Source organism: Medicago truncatula, chromosome 1 (genome assembly GCF_003473485.1).
Source record: "Medicago truncatula cultivar Jemalong A17 chromosome 1, MtrunA17r5.0-ANR, whole genome shotgun sequence".
Lineage (NCBI taxonomy): Eukaryota > Viridiplantae > Streptophyta > Magnoliopsida > Fabales > Fabaceae > Medicago > Medicago truncatula.
In genome coordinates this window covers 19,289,139-19,307,839 of record NC_053042.1, presented here as the reverse complement: position 1 = coordinate 19,307,839, position 18,701 = coordinate 19,289,139, and the positions used below count along the sequence as shown (strand labels likewise).

At 34.7% G+C, this 18,701-nt stretch overlaps 1 protein-coding gene across 1 annotated transcript; it reads left to right on the top strand.

The window, feature by feature from the left end:
• Window positions 1–9,726: 9,726 nt before the first annotated feature.
• LOC25483182 (transcription factor MYB1R1) lies at window positions 9,727–13,307 on the top strand. Its single transcript, XM_024774937.1, has 3 exons — window positions 9,727–9,937; window positions 12,760–12,875; window positions 13,263–13,307. The coding sequence occupies exons 1-3, from the start codon at window positions 9,727–9,729 to the stop codon at window positions 13,305–13,307; spliced, it is 372 nt and encodes a 123-aa protein (XP_024630705.1).
• Window positions 13,308–18,701: the final 5,394 nt, after the last annotated feature.

Here is an 18,701-nt window from a genome sequence, read left to right as displayed (position 1 = left end):
TAACTTTTGCATAGATCGCCCTTGCGGGTTTCAACCTATCAGGATAATCATTTTTTCATTTTTTTTATTTTTTATTTTTATTTTTTTATATGTCTCTAACTTTTGCATGGGCCGCCCTTTTGGGTTTTCAGTCCATCGAGACGCTCTTTTTTGCCTAAGCCGCCTTTTCAGGTTTGCGACTTATCGAGCTTTTTCATTTTAACAAAGTATTTCTTGACTGCATCGGTATTCACAGGACATACCAGTTTACCCTCATTCTTTGTATTAGGCATTCATTGCCCTTGGAACTTGGTTAAATCAGATAGTATAACTATTGAGCATAAGGCCACTCTCTTGACATTCATGGGGACGAGCCTTCTCTTGTTGAAAACTTGCTTCATGCTTTTGATACAACTGTCCACGCCATACGGCAGTGACACTTTTAAATTCAATCAAGCTTAGCTTTCGTTGGAACTCCCGTTGACGGGACTTTGACCTCCATGTGAGGCACTGCCGTTATGTTGTATACTGAGGGATGGAGGGGGGGTTGCCCCTGCTGAAGTGTTCACTTGAAGTACAATCCTTGTAAGATAAACGGTGGCATCTCATGCCAGTCTTTGTACATGAAAGTCCTTTTCTAGACAATCTCTTTTGATATTTGCAGCTTCGACGGCCAAGATGCCCCAGTAGGCGAGAAATCTCAGTGGAAGCTTCTTCATCATCCTCTTATTCAGCCTCGGATACAAGGAACTCAAGGTCGAGAGGGAGTATATGATTAAAGTGTTCAACGGGTTTATTAATGCATGATTTGATTATTGATATAAACATTATGATTATGCAGATATGTGGAAATGATTTAAAGAAAAAGATTCTTTTTTGTTTTTGTTTTTTGTATTACCATTTTTCCAGAAAAAGCACAAAATAAAACAAAGTCGGGATCAAGCGACCTTTCACTAATGATGAAAATACATAAAGCAAAAAGCCCTAGATGAATTCACTTTCGTCTCGGGTGGGACAAAAGGATTTTTTTTTTTTTTTTTTTGAAAAGACATAAAGCCACAAACAAACATATTATTTGAACAAAAGAGTAGTAGAAATAAACATCAGCAAAGACCCAATTGTAGCTAAACATTCCATGTGTCAACACAAGGTCCAAAGATCCGATAGCGGATTAACTTGCGTATTCAGATCCAAACTCTTCGAAAGGTATGAGATCATCTTCCATCAGTTTCTGGACCGCAATCTTCAAAGAAAAACAGCGCTCAACATCATGACCTTGTGCCCCTTGATGGAAAACACAAAAGAGATCAGGTCTCCATCGAGCCGGCAATTTCTTCGGTATCGGAGGAGGTGGCCTGGTTTGGACAAGGTTCCTCTCAAGCAAATAGGGAAGCAACTTTGCATATTTAATTGGAATTGGATCAAATTTCATTCTTGGAGCCTGTTGTCGAGGTTGTTGTTGATATTGTTGAAATTGGGACTGATAACCCAGATCTTGGACCGCGTTCATGATGGGCATAACAGCGGAAACGGAGAGAGGAGCCAGATATTGTTGTTGGCTTGGTTGAAACTGGGGTTGATAACCCGGATCTTGAACATTGGTGATGGGTGTAACAGCAGCAACAGAGTGAGAAGCCAGATGTTGTTGTTGAAGTATCACTTTTATATCTGGGTCTTCGAAGGACCAGGCGTTATTTTCAATCAACTTCTGAACTTTTTCCTTCAAAGGATAGTACTGCTTAGTGTCATGATCTGGTGCCCCTTGATGGAAGGCACAATTGCGGTCAGGACGACACCCGGGAGGCAGCGTATTTGGCACATGAGGAGGTGACAAGGTTTGAACAAGGTTCGTCTTCAGCAAAATGGGAGGCAAATCCGCATATTTCACAGGAAACGGGTCACACTGAGACGCTTTTTGGGCCTGATTTTGTGGTATAAGCGGTTGAGGAGACTGATTTTGAGGGATAAACTGCTGAGAACCCTGTTGTCGAGACCGTTTCATGCATATTGGCTGACATAGTGCCTGAGGCCTTTGTTGGACAAGCGGTGGATCCTTTGTAGCCATCAATGAAGATACAAGGCTAGTTAACTTCTCTACCTCAGCCCGAAGTGTTGTTACTTCTCCACGAAGCTCGTGGACCTCTTGCTCAAGTTGATCCATCTTTTGTGTTTGCACGAGTGTCTGCATATGTGAGCCGAACTTGGATGAAGACATCTGACCACTTTACTAATGAATTGACCCTTTTATGGAGAAGACATAGTGTGAGATACAGACTAGAAACTATGAATGCAAAATGATGCATGATATGCTTATGCAAAAATAGATTTATTTATTTATTTATTTATTTTTGAAGGACTTGTTAAAGTGAAATGTAAACATGGCAGAGGAACATGGTTTCATTTGAAAATTGTCAAGATATTTACAATAGGTTTCTTTTTCAAAAGGTAAGAACGAAACCAAGGAAGAAGTTCTTTAACAGAAGCTAAAAGCTTAGTTAAGATTTTGGAAGTTGTATTTCTTGGTGTTCATTCTTACAAGGTCCATATCCGTGATGTTTACAAAAACTTGTCCAAGTCCTTCAAAAAAAATTTTGATGGAAAAGGTTGTTTATGAATGAATGCATGTATGCATGGTTATGCTAAGTGGATAGAATACATGGTGAGGTTAAGTCCACAATGTTGGAGTTTAAGGGTAACAACGCCATTTGGTAAGGACTATGGTTTAAAATATACCTGTATCACGGGTTCTACCAAGGTTCCCAAAGTCCTCGACCACTTCCGAATATTATCGGATACCGAGAAAACACTCGGTCCAAAAACGTTCGTAGGAAAGTCTCATTTGAGTGTAGTATCGCGTGTCGACTAGTTCCGAGAAAACACTTGGTTAGCCACCGCACTACGTCCTAAAAGGCCAAGATGAGTTAAGGGTTACTAAAGGTCTTTAGCTTCAATGGAAACTTAAGAGTAATAAAGTCTAAACGTGAAAACACACGCCGACATATATCACTTTAAGCTCCTCCGCTAAGTGTGGTTATCTCACATGTGCCAAGACACGAGTATACTCTCGGTATGCCACTATGAGTCTACCACTCCTATCTTATATTTCCCTCAAGCTCGGGTGTAGAGCTTATTTTCTCACCCCTCACGTGAAAACAATAACATTTAGACATGTATTCACAAGGCATAAGAAATAATGAAGCACAAGTATAAAGAAAGTTAGGTGGGTTTAACCCGCGTAGGACAAGGTCCCCAGCGGAGTCGCCATTTCTGTGCTCGCGATTTTCGGATATCAAACCATTAATTGATTTGAATCGTCGATCTTTGAACTCTCGATTTTTATTCTTGGGAAGGGAAAAAATGAGTAAAAACCCTTATCGAGACTTTGGATTCGGGGGTTGGTTACGCGAAGGGAAGGTGCTAGCATCCTAAGCGTCTATGGTATTCCATAGGAACCTCTTACTTAGATTATCTTGTGCTAAGTTACTTGTTTACTTGAAAAAATTATTGCCTAATGTCTAAGTGAGAGAATGGAGGGAGAAGAAGTATGTTTTTGGTTATTTTTATTTGATTTGGAAGGATAAAAATCCTATGCCTACATACCCTTAAAGAAAGGGATCAAAACCAATGTAGTTCACCTCAAAAATTTCTTTGGTGGGTTAAGTTGATTTTAAGATTTTTTTGAAAATGGTTTTAAGAAGAGAAAGAGGCCTCAGGGCATGAGATAAAAGAAATGAGTGAGGTTGATTGATTTTAAATTTTGAAAATGATTGAAGTTGAATTAAAATTGATTAAAAATTTGATTAAGAAAATAAAGATAAAATGTTGCTAAGAAAAAGATTTTTGAATTTGACATATTTGATTTTTTTGTGAAAAATGATTTTTTCTAAACTAACGGTGAAAACTAACGTAACGTCGTAAAAAATTAATGGAAAGCGGTAAATAAAAATGTGGTAGTGTCGGTGCATGTGTCGGTGCTTGTGTTACCTACATTATTACATCAATTCCTAAATACAACCCTAAGGCCTTTATGCCAAAATAAAATGCAAGAAATAAAATTACATCAATTCCCTATTTATACATACTAAGCCAATGACAAGATAAAATGATGAGAAAATTAAATATGCATGCTATGATTTAAGACAAAAATTAAATGGTTAGTAATCACAAGAAATATTAGGATGAATGAGACATAAGAAATAATAAGCAAGAATTAAAATAATAAAAAAATTTAAGATCATCATATAAGAAATAATAAAAAAAAAACAAATTAAAAGGAAAAAAAATAGGATGGATTTTTAACAATTATAGAAAATTAAAATAGTGAGAAAAACATTTTTTGGAATTTTTTTCTAAACATAAAAATGTCAAAAAGAATAAAAAACAGCATTTAAAAAAATAAAAACAATAACAAATAAAAAAATAAAACATTTGCTCAGCAGAATTAATTCTGGACCATTGGATTAAATCAATGGTCCAGGTTCAAACCCTGGATTCATCATAGCCATAGGATCTAAGATCCAACAGTTGGATAAAAAAGAACATGGAATACTGCAGGCAAGGAACGCACATGTGATCTAAACAGAATCATCCTTGACCGTTAGATTAAAAATCAATCAGTCTAGATCTGAAGGTGTATTAAGGAACACCATAAATTGCACATTCATGACCGTTAGATTAAAAAAAGGAAAGGATCTAAAGGTTTAGAAAGAAAGGAGAAGGGAAACATATGGACCGGTCCGGTTCAAGTGAACCAGACCGGTTCACACATGCTTATAAAAGTGGTTGGGACCGGTTTTTTTCTCATTTTCTCCTTCCTCCTTCTCTCTAAAACTTTTGCTCTCCCTTCTCTCTAGAAAAAAGAAAAAGCAGCGCCCCTCCTCTCTTCTTCTCCGGCGAAGGGCAGTTTTCCGGCGCGGTGGCCGGTGGTGGCACCACCGCGCCGGAGTTTCAAACTCCTTTTTTTTTTTAAATTTTTATAGTTTCTAAAATCCTTTTTCGTTCTAAACCCAAATCCGGTCTCAGAATTTCCAAAGCAAGCTCGTACAAGTCTAGATCTAGGAACAAAGGTTCAAAGAAAAATGAGCAAAAAAAGTACCTCTACTTTCCCTTTCCGGTTCGGTTCAAGTGCTCTCTCCCCTGCTCCGGTTCGTTTTGTTTCTCCTTTGTTCCGGTTCGGTTGCTCCGGTTCATTTCTTGCTGTTTGGGTTCGGATTTGTTGTTTTTTTTTATTCGGTTCTGTTCGTTGTGTTATGTGTGGGTTCGAGTTGGTTTTGTGAATTTGTGCTGTTTATGTTAACAAATGTTCATGAATGTTGTTGGTGAATGTTGGTGATATTCATATTTGTTCTTATGATTTTTGTGTTTGATCTGGTAAAGAGGAGAGAGAGAAGGAAATTGTGTTTGTGACTTGATTGGAAAAAATGTGTGGTTGCTGATTTTTCTGTGAACAGTGATTTTTTCTCTGGCCCATTTCCCAATGATTGACAGGCTTTTATAGTGACAAATTAGGGTTGGCTCTGGTACAAACAAATGACAAAAATACCCCTGCAGCTGAGACTTGGAGAAAAAGATTTGACAGATAAATAAATAAATAAATAAAAAACAAAATGAATAAAATAAAATAAAATAAAAAAATAAAAAGAAAAGAAAAGAGAAGGAAAGAAAAGAAGTCACGTGAGTGACTTTTATAAAAATAAAGAAAATAAATAATAAAAAACAAAACTAGCCTAAAAAAAAGAAAGAAAGAAAAAAAAATAAAAAGTCCCTTCGGAATCCGACATGAGGTACTTCAAAGTATCCTCCCTGCCGAAATTTTGTTTGAAAAGATTAATAAAAAAACGCCTTTTAAAATGCGATTAGGCCTTCTCTTTTTTTGACGTGATCGTTACGATTTAAAAAAAAAAAAAAAAAAAAACTATGCGTCGTAAAAATGAAAGTGAGACGTTTTTAAACGTCGTGAAACGCGAACGTTGATTTAACACAAAAAAACTTTTTGAATGACTAAAGACAAGAAACACGAACTTTAAACGGTAAAAAACAAACGAATAAATGGGAACGTGAACAAATTTAAAATACGGACAAGAGATTTTAAACGGTCCAAAATTGGGGTATGACATGGGTGATATGAGGAAGTGAGTATATATAGAAAGAGAGGGCAAGAGCAAATTTTCTTCCAAAAACAACTATGTGAATCGATTCACTAAATGTGTGAATCAATTTAGACAGCTAAAGACAAAACTGGAAAGAAGAGGAATGCTATGAAGATTGATGTGTATCATATGAGATTTGAATTGATTCAAAATACCCAGGATGAAGGCCGATACGATTCAAACTATCTTGAATCGATTCATGGCAAGTCAGAAAGATTTTGTGATACGATTCCCACATTTTTGAATAAATTCATGATATCATGAAACGATTCACACTAAGTCAGAAACTTAGTGTGATACGATTCAGATGAAAACTAATCGATTCATGTAGTAGAAACATCAATTTTAACAAGCTAGCTAGAACACATGGAATCATTTTGTACTGGCGTGCATAGATTGCTTCACTGGTTTAACAAAAATCTAAGTGAAACCTAACATAAGATCAACATGCTAAAGTTAGCAAGCTAAAGTCAATATCAAAAACTAAAATAACATCATCAAATCAGCTTATTGAAATCTAGGTTTGGGGAAGTTGTCCGCTTTTTACACACAAATGGGGAAAAGGGTTTAATATGGTAAAGCAATTTAGTTATCATTGGCCATGGTGTTGGTACAGCTGTAGGAAGTTTGATTTATGATAATTTTGCGCTTGAGTTAGGGAATGGTAACTCGATTTTATTTTGGTGGGATACTTGGATGGAGGGTGTAGATTTCAAAGATATGTCAAGCCGTCTTTTCGAGATGTCTGATAATAAGATGGCTACATTGGCTGAGATGAAACTTTTAGGGTGGGTGAGGGTGGAGAGGCTTGAATGTGGCACAAGAGGTTATGGGCGTGGGAGGAGGAGTAGCTGAGGGAGAGTAGCGATATGTTGAACACTATTATTTTGCAGGATGATGTTAATGACAGGTGGAGGTGAATTTTGTATTCTTCAACAAATTATATTGTCAGCAGTGCTTATAATTTTCTTCACCAATCAGCAAATCAAGATAATATAGCAATTGACAACCTTGTATTTTGGCACAAGGATTTTCTTTAAAAGTCAATCTATTTGTCTGACGTCTTCTTCTAACCGTCTTCCAACATATAACATTATGTTTGAGAGTGGAATGATGTTGGCTACTTCTCAACCTTGTGTGGGCAGGTGCGGTAATCTGGCGGAGGCGGCTTATCTTTTTCTTCACTGCATCTTTTTCTGTCAAATCCAGATCGTAGTTTCTAATTGGTCAGGCTTCGACATAGTTACTTCGCTTCGAATTTCAAAGCATTTAGATTTGTTCGTGGACTTCAATGATTTCTCTAAACGTAAGCGCAAAATATTTGCTTAATTTAGTTTTCTACAATTTGGGTGTTATGGAAAGAAAGAAATGCAACAATCACCAAAAACATAAATGATAATATCCACCACTTTCTTGACAACGTTAAGGCGCAATCTTTTGACTGGTTGAAAGCGAAATTTAATAACCTTGCTTTTGACCACCACCACACATGGTGTCTAAATCCTTCTAATTTCTTGTAACTGTTCTCTTTGTTTGCTTTTGGTGTACCATACCTGTGTCTCACGTAACTTTACTTTTCTTTTTGCTTCTTTAAAGCACACCTTATGCGGGGTAAGGAATGAATATTTGTTAATATAATTTCAATTTAGTTTCTTAAAAAAAATTAATAAAAAAGAAGTACAATCTCCACACAAAAAAATTGTTTAATCTTATCATTTCAGTTACAAATAATATAATAATAGTTTTGCAAAAAAGAAACAACTAGAATAGTAGTAAATCCAATCCCACATATTTAATAACAAAACATAAATCCCACAAATATTCGGTGATATAAGCAAAAGATCAAAATACAAATGTACAATAGCTGTACAATTAATTTCACCGCGTCAAAAACAATAAATAGCTATACAATTCTTCGTTTTAGTCAAATGCAGTTACAACTTACTACAATACATTATCAAAAGGACAAAATGAAAAAAAATTATCTTTTTTTTATGAGGAGCAATTTTATCTTTCATGTGCTGCAAATTTTTATTTTAAATTTAAATAGTAATCTATACATTATCAAAAAAATAAACAAATAGTAATCTATAAAATCAATACTACCTTTTTTTTCTTGACAGGAGTAGTTAGCAATTGTTATAATATGGGAACACATAAATAGACTATATGGGGTTTCTTTCAGGTCCACTATATTTTTTTAAGGGCCAATAATTTACTAAATTTTTAAGAATAACTTTTTTGTGATTTCCTAAAAAAAAAAAAAAAATTGTGATTATAAGGATGCGGATTTATTTTGAGGTATTCAAAAGAAATTGTTTCGTTAATATTATAATATTTCCGGAATCTTTATAGTAGAGGGAATAATATGCAGAATGTTCTTTTGAATATGCATAATCTTAACGAAACAATTTCTTTTGAATCTTTATAATATTATAACAATTTTCGGAATATTATAATATTATAATATGCAGAATCTTTATAATATTATAAATTTATTTTCATCTTCATAAAAACTTGACTCCCACTCTATTTTATGAGAATGTTGTTTAATTTTTAAAAATATTGAATATCAAGAATAAAATTCATTAAACTTGTAAAAAACATTAGAATATATATTTCTATCATTTTTGCCCTCAAAAAAAAAATATTTCTATCATTTTATTTGTTGGAAATTATCAAAATAATTTGAAACAAACATACCTTATAAAATATTCCAAAAAGTGAAAAACCTACCTTATAATAACTTGAAACAAACGTGCTCATTATTTAGGTAAATATGTTCTTAAGAATTCAGATTACATATGGATCGAAGAAACTCCGCCTTGTATTTCTGCAGTCTTGCATTTGATTTATTGCCCGACTTTCATTATTCAAATTTCCTTTAATGTCAAAAAAAAAAAAAAAACCTGAAACAAATATTAGTGGAATCATTAAAACAAACGTAATTATTTTTTTATAATTGAAACAAACGTACTTTATAAAATATTCCGAAAAAATAATATTAGTGGAATCATTAAAAAGATTCTCAAACGGGAAATATATATACACACATATTTTTGACAATATATACAAACACATATTAGTAAAAAGAAATTATATATATATATATATATATATAATATTTCGTCAAATAAATTAAAAAGTAAATCATTTATAGACACATACATATATATTTGTAACAAAAATATATCTTCCTCAAATAAATTATTTTTTTGAAAGAAATCTTCCTCAAATAATTTTTTTTTGAAAGAAATCTTCCTCAAATAAAAGTAATCAGATTTTTTTTTGACTAATCAGATTGTTATCTTATGTCTAGATTACTTCAAAATCAAACTATATCTTGATAAAACAATATTTCATCAGATAAGAAATTATTATACGTTAGATATTCTAATTATTATCACCTAAATTTAAGGGATTCCTTCAAAAAGATCATCTAAATCATCTAACTTTTAGGGATATTCAGTTATACCCTCGAAAAAATATGACTGCCAATAGTGAGAGATAAAACAAAAGTTTGTATATAAATATAAACAGAAGATTAAAGCAAAACCCTTAACGCAGAAGGTTTTCGCTAGACCTAAAGACAAAAACCATGTCGAATAATTTAAAGACATACGATGAGAATGGTGATAGGTGTGTGATGTTGTTTGGTGTGAACATCGCAAAAAATCTTGTCACAGATGATGACACCATGAACGAGAGTTTTAGTCTGGAAAACTTCAATCATAGACCTGATGAGTATGAAAACGAAAATCAAGAATTTGATACTGGTCAAAGTTCCAACCATGAACACATCAAAAAGGGTATGTTTTTAAATAACATTTTGTGTTTTGTGGTTGTTTGCAGCTCTTGGTTAGTGGCGTTTTGTTTGGTGGTTTGTTTTGTTTTTTCGGGGTGGTTTTCTGAGGTGTTTTGTTTTTTTTGCTCTTTGCCAACCCTAGTGTACTATAGTTCTATCACTTGTTATACTATAGTTCTATTTGTTCATGTTTTGATTCCAACTTGCGTTTGGGTTAGAGGATCTCTTATATTGATCATGGAATAGGACAATTTCTCTCTTATATTAGTACTACCTTCTTTTACTAACAATATTGTTAACAACATCTTATAATCTATGAAGCAAAATAAGATAAAATATAAATATTAATTTTTTCTTTTAACAAATGAGGTGTTGATGGATTAAAAGTAAACATAAATAGTACACAACTGGGGAAATAACATCTTACCCATCATGATCATGAAGCAAAATAAGATAAAATATAAATATTGATTTTATTTTTTTAGCAAATATGGATATGCGACACCCTGAACAGATTAATAGTAAACATAAATGGTACTCCCTCCGGTCCTATTTAAAAGAAACATTTAACTTTTTTTATTCATTGCATAAATGATGTATTGGTCTATATTCTAGATCAAATACAATTATTCAATGAATCTAAAAAGTCAACTTTTTCTTATAAGTAAATCGGAGGGAGTGCAAAAAAATTGGGGAGATAACAACTTACCCATCATAAACATGAAGCAAAATATGATAAAAATATAAATATTGGTTTATTTTAGCAAATGACACCCTAAATTGATTAAAAGTATAACATATATAGAACAAACAATGTGGGGACTTAACACCTTACCCATCAAAAATAAAAGAAAAACAATTAAACTAGGTAAAATAAAGCAACCTTATAGGTTCTTCATAGTGGAAAGGTATTTCCTTGTTAGGATTTGGCGCCACCTCCCATTCAGACTGGTTTTTGGATGGGGTGAGGAAGGTGGTCAGGAGTGGGATGTCAACTTCCTTCTGGGAGGATATATGGGTCGGTCAGGTCCTTTTGTGTGTGCGTTTCACTAGACTCTTCAGGTTTCAAAGCAGAAGGCAAAGTTTGTGGATATGATCGGAAGTTGGGGAGAAGTTGGTTGGGTTTAGGATCTCCGTTGGAGGCGGAATTATTTTGTGTGAGCAGAGGATTTGTCTGGGGAGCTAGTGTTTGTTATGGATGAGGTCATCCATCCCGAGTGGGAGGATTCGTTGAAGTGGGTGCATATCCCGAGGAGGTGTAATTTTCTAGGTATGCCTATTGAGTGTTGTCTGAGCGGTTGTTGGGTGAGGGCTCTAGCTTGGAGGATATGATTTCTTTGTTGTTGAGGTCGTGGAAGAGTTGGGCTCCCTCTAAGGTCAAAGCTTTCGCTTGGCAACTCATTCTTGATAGAATTCCAACTATGATGAATCTTCTCTCGACTTCCATAGTACATCATGTCCCTTTTGTGGGGTGTTGAGTGAGATGACTCATCATATTCTTGTGTTATGCCCAATTCCGTCTTTAGTGTGGTATAAGGTGCGCTAGTGTTTGGGTTGGGAGCTGGTTCTTACGGGGATTGTTTTATGTTTATTTCAATTAATAGAGTCTCGTGGGAAGAGGGCTAGGGGTAGGCTTTGTTTTATTTTAATCTAGCATTCAGTTGTGTGGACCTTCTGGAAGGCTCGTAATGGTCTTATTTTTGCAGGTAAACCTGTTGAGGTTAAGCCACTAGCGGATTAGATTTATTTCCTCTCTTGGAAGTGGTTGTTTGGTAGACACCCTGGTCACCGTTGTTCTCTATGAGTTGGGGGTGGAACTAGTTTCTTTGTTGGAACCTATAGAGGTTGGTGTAGGCTATTGAGTTGGATCCAACCTGTGTGTGTGGGTGGGGGGACTTTGGTGGTGCCCAAAAGCCGAGTGGGACCCTTTCAGGGGATTAGTCAGTTCCTCATTGTGTGGTTTGTTTGTGGGTACGTTGGTCTTTTGTTTATCCTTTTGGGACTTTGTTCTGGCGTTTGTACATTCCTCCTTCTTTCTGTAAAAACCCTTTATAGAAACCATAAATCAAAATCGAAAACAATCAACCACACGCTACTAGCACAATCCAGGGCACTCGAGTACGGATGTGAAACCAAATTGTAAAAATATATTGATGTGTGACATAACAAGAATTGGATCAAAATCTTGATTAGAGCTAGTGAATCCGACTGCCAACACGGTAACAAATCCATGCACCTCCACAATACAGCAAACTCTCAGCCATTTCTCGCCACAGCCATTTATAACCGATCAGTCAAGAAGCATAACAATAACATTTACGGACATTTGAATCAGCACCCACCTTCGAGGCGATCATGAACCAAAGAAAGCCACCAGCACCTGAAGGTAACTGGATTAATCTTTACCCACAAACAATCATTCAGACCCTCACGGGTTTTAGAAACAAACAAAATTGGATGAACCAGACTCTTTCGGATTTCAACCAAACCAACACACAACCACACGAAGGTGGCGACATACTCCAACCCGACGAGTGGTGAGGAGTCTCGTAGCACAACAAAAAACCAATCAAGATTTAGAACCAAAACCCATACAGTAATAACAAATCCAGTGGTTTAAATGTTCAATATTATAACATTAAGAGACAATCCAATGGTTTAAATGTTCAAAATTCATATTTTTATGCATTGCCCTATCCTTCAATGCATGATCAGATATTTTTATATGATTAATCTCACTTTCTTTTATGGTAATCAATATCTTACGCTTAGTGAGAAAAACTTCTATTATTTTGTATATGAAAATAATAACTTGTTGCATTATAGTGAAACCATGGACAAGGACGGAGCACAAGGCTTTCTTGAAAGGTCTAAAGGCTGTTGGAAAAGGCAAATGGAAGCGAATATCGAAGGATTTTGTGGTGACCAAGACTCCTACTCAGGTTGCTAGTCATGCACAAAAGCATTTTAATTACAGACGTGGTACATATAATAACAAAAATCGTACAAGCGTCTTTGACATGAAACTTGTAAGTTTTCATTTTGTTTTTCTTCTCTTTGTGTGAGTGAGATTTTTGTTATACATACATTATGTACAAATACGTAACCTTGGCGCAACTGGTAAAGTTGTTGTCATGTGACTGAAAGGTCAAGGGTTCAAATCTTGGGAAACAGTCTTTTGTATAAAAAAACAGGGTAAGGCTGCGTACAATACACCAAAAATGGTGGGACCCCTTCCCAGACCCTGCGTATGCGAGAGCTTTAGTGCACCGGGTTTCCCTTTTTATACATTATGTACAAAATAATAACTATATTGCTTGATATGGCAGGAAGAAAATGAAAATTCAAAAGCTACTGGTGCTTCTTCTGTATAGAGGCCATCTTCCTGCAACTCTAATTATATGTAAGTCAGAAAGTTCATTCATAACTTTTACAATAACAAATTGGCTTTGGCATCTTACATATGCATATGCATGTATTGTTACAACAAAGACTAGACTGGTATGCTATAATAACAAATTAGAATGCTTGCATAGGAAAAATCCGTGGGTGTGTATGGTCTATAAACCAAGTTAAATTTGACGACATTAATAGTTGAAAATTGTTTCATGGACACACATCCACCCCATTGACACCTTGAGAAAGAATGAGATAAAGAGTATGTGATAAATGTGATTTTTTTTTTCTTTTTCTGAACAACAAATGAAAAAATCTTGTTGAATCATAGGTAATACAATGTAATGGTTACTTGACGACAAATTTGTCAAGTGAACTAAATTGTTTCAAGTAGTAAGTAGTAACTTATCGTCTTCACATGACTTACTACTTTTTACTAGGCAATTTAGTAGACTTGTGAATTAAAATTGGGGGGATTCGCAAGTTTGATTTGATTGCGCATAGCGAGTTGTTTGATTGGAAAATAATTAAGAATGTTTGATACAGATGAAATAGAAGTTTTTCTGTTTGTCTACAATAATGCTATAGTGTTGATATTATTAAAAAAAATAATAAGAGTTTATAGTATATTTGTTATATTGTTGGTGTCATTGAAGAAGATAAGCATTGTTTGTCGATAGCGCAGCATGCATAAACTTGCAATGCAAGTTATGATTTCATAGTTAGGGTTCTTGACAGAAATTTTAGGGTTTATGATTTTATGTGAATTGAGAAAGAATAGAAGAAGAAGAGAATGAGAGAAATTGAGATATGTGAAATACACATGTAGAAGTGCTTATATACAAGGTTTGTTAGGTGACTTGAGAAACAAGCAATCTTTCTAAACCATAACAAACTAGGCTAAAACAAAACAAAAATGTAACAAACTTATAGCTAACTAGTTATTCTATGTTTAATCAAACAAACTTGATTAAACTCAAACTAATTAAACTAACTTGAATTAAACAAAACTAACATTTGTTACAATTCAAAACTCACAATCATGTGTACCTAAATTTTAATCAAAATTTCATAAAAAACTCAATTTAACTAATTACTAACATTGTAATAGATGTTACTATTGTTACAAAGTGATAGACCAAAAATATGTCAAAACAATGCAGGAGGTTCTTGTTTAATTTTTTTTTTTTTTAATGGTAAACTTATATATGTGTGTGTTATGCTTCTAAGCTTCTTAGAATGTGCTATACCTATGCAAAATCACCATGAAACATTTTTTGAATTCCTTACTGTGAGGTACTGCATTTTTGTTTATTATCGACATGTTATAGTAGTAACATGGATGAGGTTATGTATAAACTTATTGATATGACTATATGATGAGGTAGTTTTAAGTAATTAACAGCCTTAAATATTATTAGCTTGATCTCTCACTCATACAACTTATTTTTGCAGTTGCTGGCCTTTGATTTGTGGCGGAGAATGTTCTACTATAAAGAGATTGGAATGGTTGAGGAAATAGTTTTGCATAGTAGTAGTTTGGGACACATCAATTCTTTTAGAGTAGTGCTATATTTATCACACCATTTGCACGAATACTTTTTTTTTTTTTTTAAATTCCATGAATACCTTTAGCATGTGGATTAGTTTTTCAAGGGGGGGTTGTTTATCAATTTGTTGACACATGTAAAATAAAATATTGATTTTTTTACATAAATAAAATAAAATATAAGCTAATTAAAAATAATTTATTTTTTCTCAGCTAAATTGTATTGTCACTAGTTATGGATTACTACAAATATTCTTGACCAAGCGCTTCCACCAATAAAAATAATTTATTTTTTCCCGGTATGAATTGTATTGTCACTAGTTATGGATTACTACAAATATTCTTGCCCAAGAGCTTCCACCAATTCTCCGTAGTTTGCAGCCTGGAGTGGTATGTGAAAGAGGTGGATTGTGTGTGAAAATATAGTAAATGAAAGTGTTAATTGAGAGTGATTTTGAGTCAACCTTATATAGTTGAGGAGGTCAATAACTACCTTCAAGTTTTGTGACGTGTATCCTCGAAACTGTTAGAGATGAATCTGATAGATATGATTGATCTTGTCGTGCTTATGTGTTGTGATGCGCATAGGGATTTTTATGCGCCTTCACAGTGCTTTGTCAATAGGAGTATGCCAATCCAAAATAATTCCCTCCACCCCCCCCCCCCCCCCCCCCCAATGTCATTATTGTCTCTAAGACGTAATGGGCTTGTGATTCTGAGGATGTTTTGGACCTGCAGCGTGCACGATAGGTTTGTGCCTTCCGGGTCTTTTCTTGCTTTGTGTCGTGCACGCTAGATTCGTGAAGTAATTCTAAGGATGTTTTGGACTTGCGTCGTGCACAATAGGTTCACACCTTCGTGATCTTCTATGGCTTTGTGTCGTGCACGCTGGATTAGCGCAATGCTGCTAGACCACTTTTGTATTGTGAGTGGGGGTAAGTTACATTTATAATGATGTGACTAGAAGGAATCTGACTAGATGTCTCTATACTTTATGCCCCCTACATGTCACTTGCATGTCTTACACGCGTCTTGGTGTTGGAGCATGCGCTCTTAGTATTGAAATGTTTTTCAAATTTCAAGGGTACCCCCGGCAATTGGATTGCACTCTTCGAATTATGTTGGACCCTAGACCTCGATCTAACTTTCTTGGAGCCTATAAAAGGGAGGAAATATCTGTCATATTTACTTTTTGGAAACTCTTCATCTTTTTTGCTATTATATTCTACAAAAACTTCTCTTTTCTCTCGATCTTTGAGATTCTTTTCCTGATTTTTCGATATCTTCCCAAATTTCACCCTAAAGTTTTAGAGATTTACTTCAAATATCTTTGTTCTTGTTATTCAACACCAAAATTTTCACACTTTCAGGTTCTCTAGAGAAATCAAAGGTAGTTCTTTCTCCCTTTCCTTTATTTCTCTATTTGTTGTTCTTGTAGGTTTTTCCCTTTTTCAATTAAAATGGAGTGAAAAACCAACTTTAAAAACCTAGAAAGTTTGAGTGATTGTTGTACCAGTTCTTTATCTAAGGGTAGGAGTAAGATGGTGAGGGAAGTCGACTTAGAAGGGAGTAAAGGTTTGGACTTGATGGTGATGGAGAACCTTCCCTCTCTCCATGCTCGTTATGAAAAACAATGTGTGGGTATCAGCCACACCTTTATTGAGATTGAGTTAGAAAACCTTGTTGATGTCCGAGATATTGAGAATGATCTTGTCTATTAATCAATAAAAAGTAGTATAAAATTTTGATTTAAGCGTCCTTCCCTCCATCGCGACATCATATGGAATGTTTAAGTTGGTGTTCTCATGGCGCTCACTTTCTTTTTATGGACAAATGCAACAATAAGGGAAACCAAACCCAGTGACTCTAGAGACTCCACCGGATGTTGAGGAATATAGTTGGATGAGTCCAGACGTCCTCGGTGTACATTCTTCTTATGAGTACCATTGGTCCCGTCGTTGAGACGCTTGACAAGTAGAATGCATTGTGACTGGTAAAAGGATATGTAGTATCTACGATGTTTTTTGCCTTCCTATGTATGATGTTTTGTTTCGAGAGTTACACGGCATGCTCCCTTTTACTATTTTTGAGGTTAGGCTCTTAAGCCACATGCGCATTGCCCATTCTAAACTTCACCCTTTGAGTTGGGCGCTGACGAAAGCCTTTGAATATTGGTGTGAATATCAAAAGAGTGCTCCCACCGTTCGTTTGTTTTTTGTCCTGAACCAAGTTATGCATATAACTCTTGGAAAAATCGGCCTTAAGAGATCATCTTCTTCAAACATAGGACCAAGTATTTAGAAAATTATTTGGAGTCCTTGAGGTCTTTAAAAGATAAATACCTGGTGCTTCGACCTCATTCTCGGTTGGCTCATTGATGTATTGTTGAAGTCCTTGTTGGTTGCAGATCAGATAGGCACATTAGAAGCACTTCGGAAAGGCTAATCCAAGAAGTTCAAATTTGGTTCTCGTCAACTGATTCTCATCTCATATATTAATAATAAAGCTTTTTTAAACTTAGAATGGAGATCAATTGTACATGAGGCTGCAGATCAGGTAGATCATAATTAGAAGTCAATGGTTACATAGATTGAAAATCCAAAGTTCAGAAGCAGGTCAGAAAAGAATTCATAATCGGAAATTCATAAAAAAATCAAAAGGAATGATGATAGAAACACAACCAAAGGTGCACAATAAGATCAGAAGCCAAGATCAAAAGTTGAGAAGCATTGCACAACGGCTAGTTTCAAAACATTCTTGGTCCACAAGGCAAAGGACAAAAAAATGGCTAGTTTTATAACGGCCAGTTCCTTGCTTTCTCACCAAGAATGAAGCTACATCAATAAAATTAGACCAATATCAAATCTCCACAACATATCTCACACCAAAATATTTTCGATTTCAAGCAAGAATCTCAGCATCTAAAAAAATCAGAAGAAGAAAAGATCAGATTACTTCTCAAAGATTAGAACACCAAGAAAAAGAATCCATTAAAATCCACAATTCAACCCCCCCCTATTGTGTTATAAAACACAACAACAACAAAGGGGTGAGAGTATTCATCTTGACATTTAATTGGGATAAATTAATAAATACAATAGTCATAAACACAGCTGGTCATCTTTTACAATCATGCTCATAATATTTCATCATTATAATGCAACATCGACGTTCATCAGTTCACATCATCATTATATATATCACATACATCACACATAACACATAAACATCATAGCATAAGCATCATATACACATCATCATCATCATATACATCAATTACACATAACATGAGTCATATGCAATTACACTTAATTCTTAGACCTGTATGCATGCCGGTACCGGAACTTATCGTCTTTAAATGTATGTCAGAGTTGTGTTACTAAACATGAATTCGTCTTTATGCAATATGATATGATGCATGCAAACTCACTAATTACCGTATAGGAAATACATCATCAACCCATCATTCAATAGATCATATTTACAACATAAAATTCATCATTTTACTTGTCATAGAACAAGTACGTCTTCCGTCCTTACTCGTCTTAAGTACGTCTTTCGTCTTTTACAAATATCATGTAATTCTTCATTCATCATCGTCATATAGCAATTAATATTTCATCATTTACTCCCTGTCTTATTTCAATAACATCTCTTTTCTAATTCTTATCTTATATCTTTAGACTTAAATTCATTATAAGGTTACTTCACTTATCCCTTATATTATTTTTCATTAGTCTTACTATCTTCTATTCAATTTCCATCTTAACCCATTGCTCTGCTATCCCTAATGTCATTCATTTACTTATTACATAACTCCTTA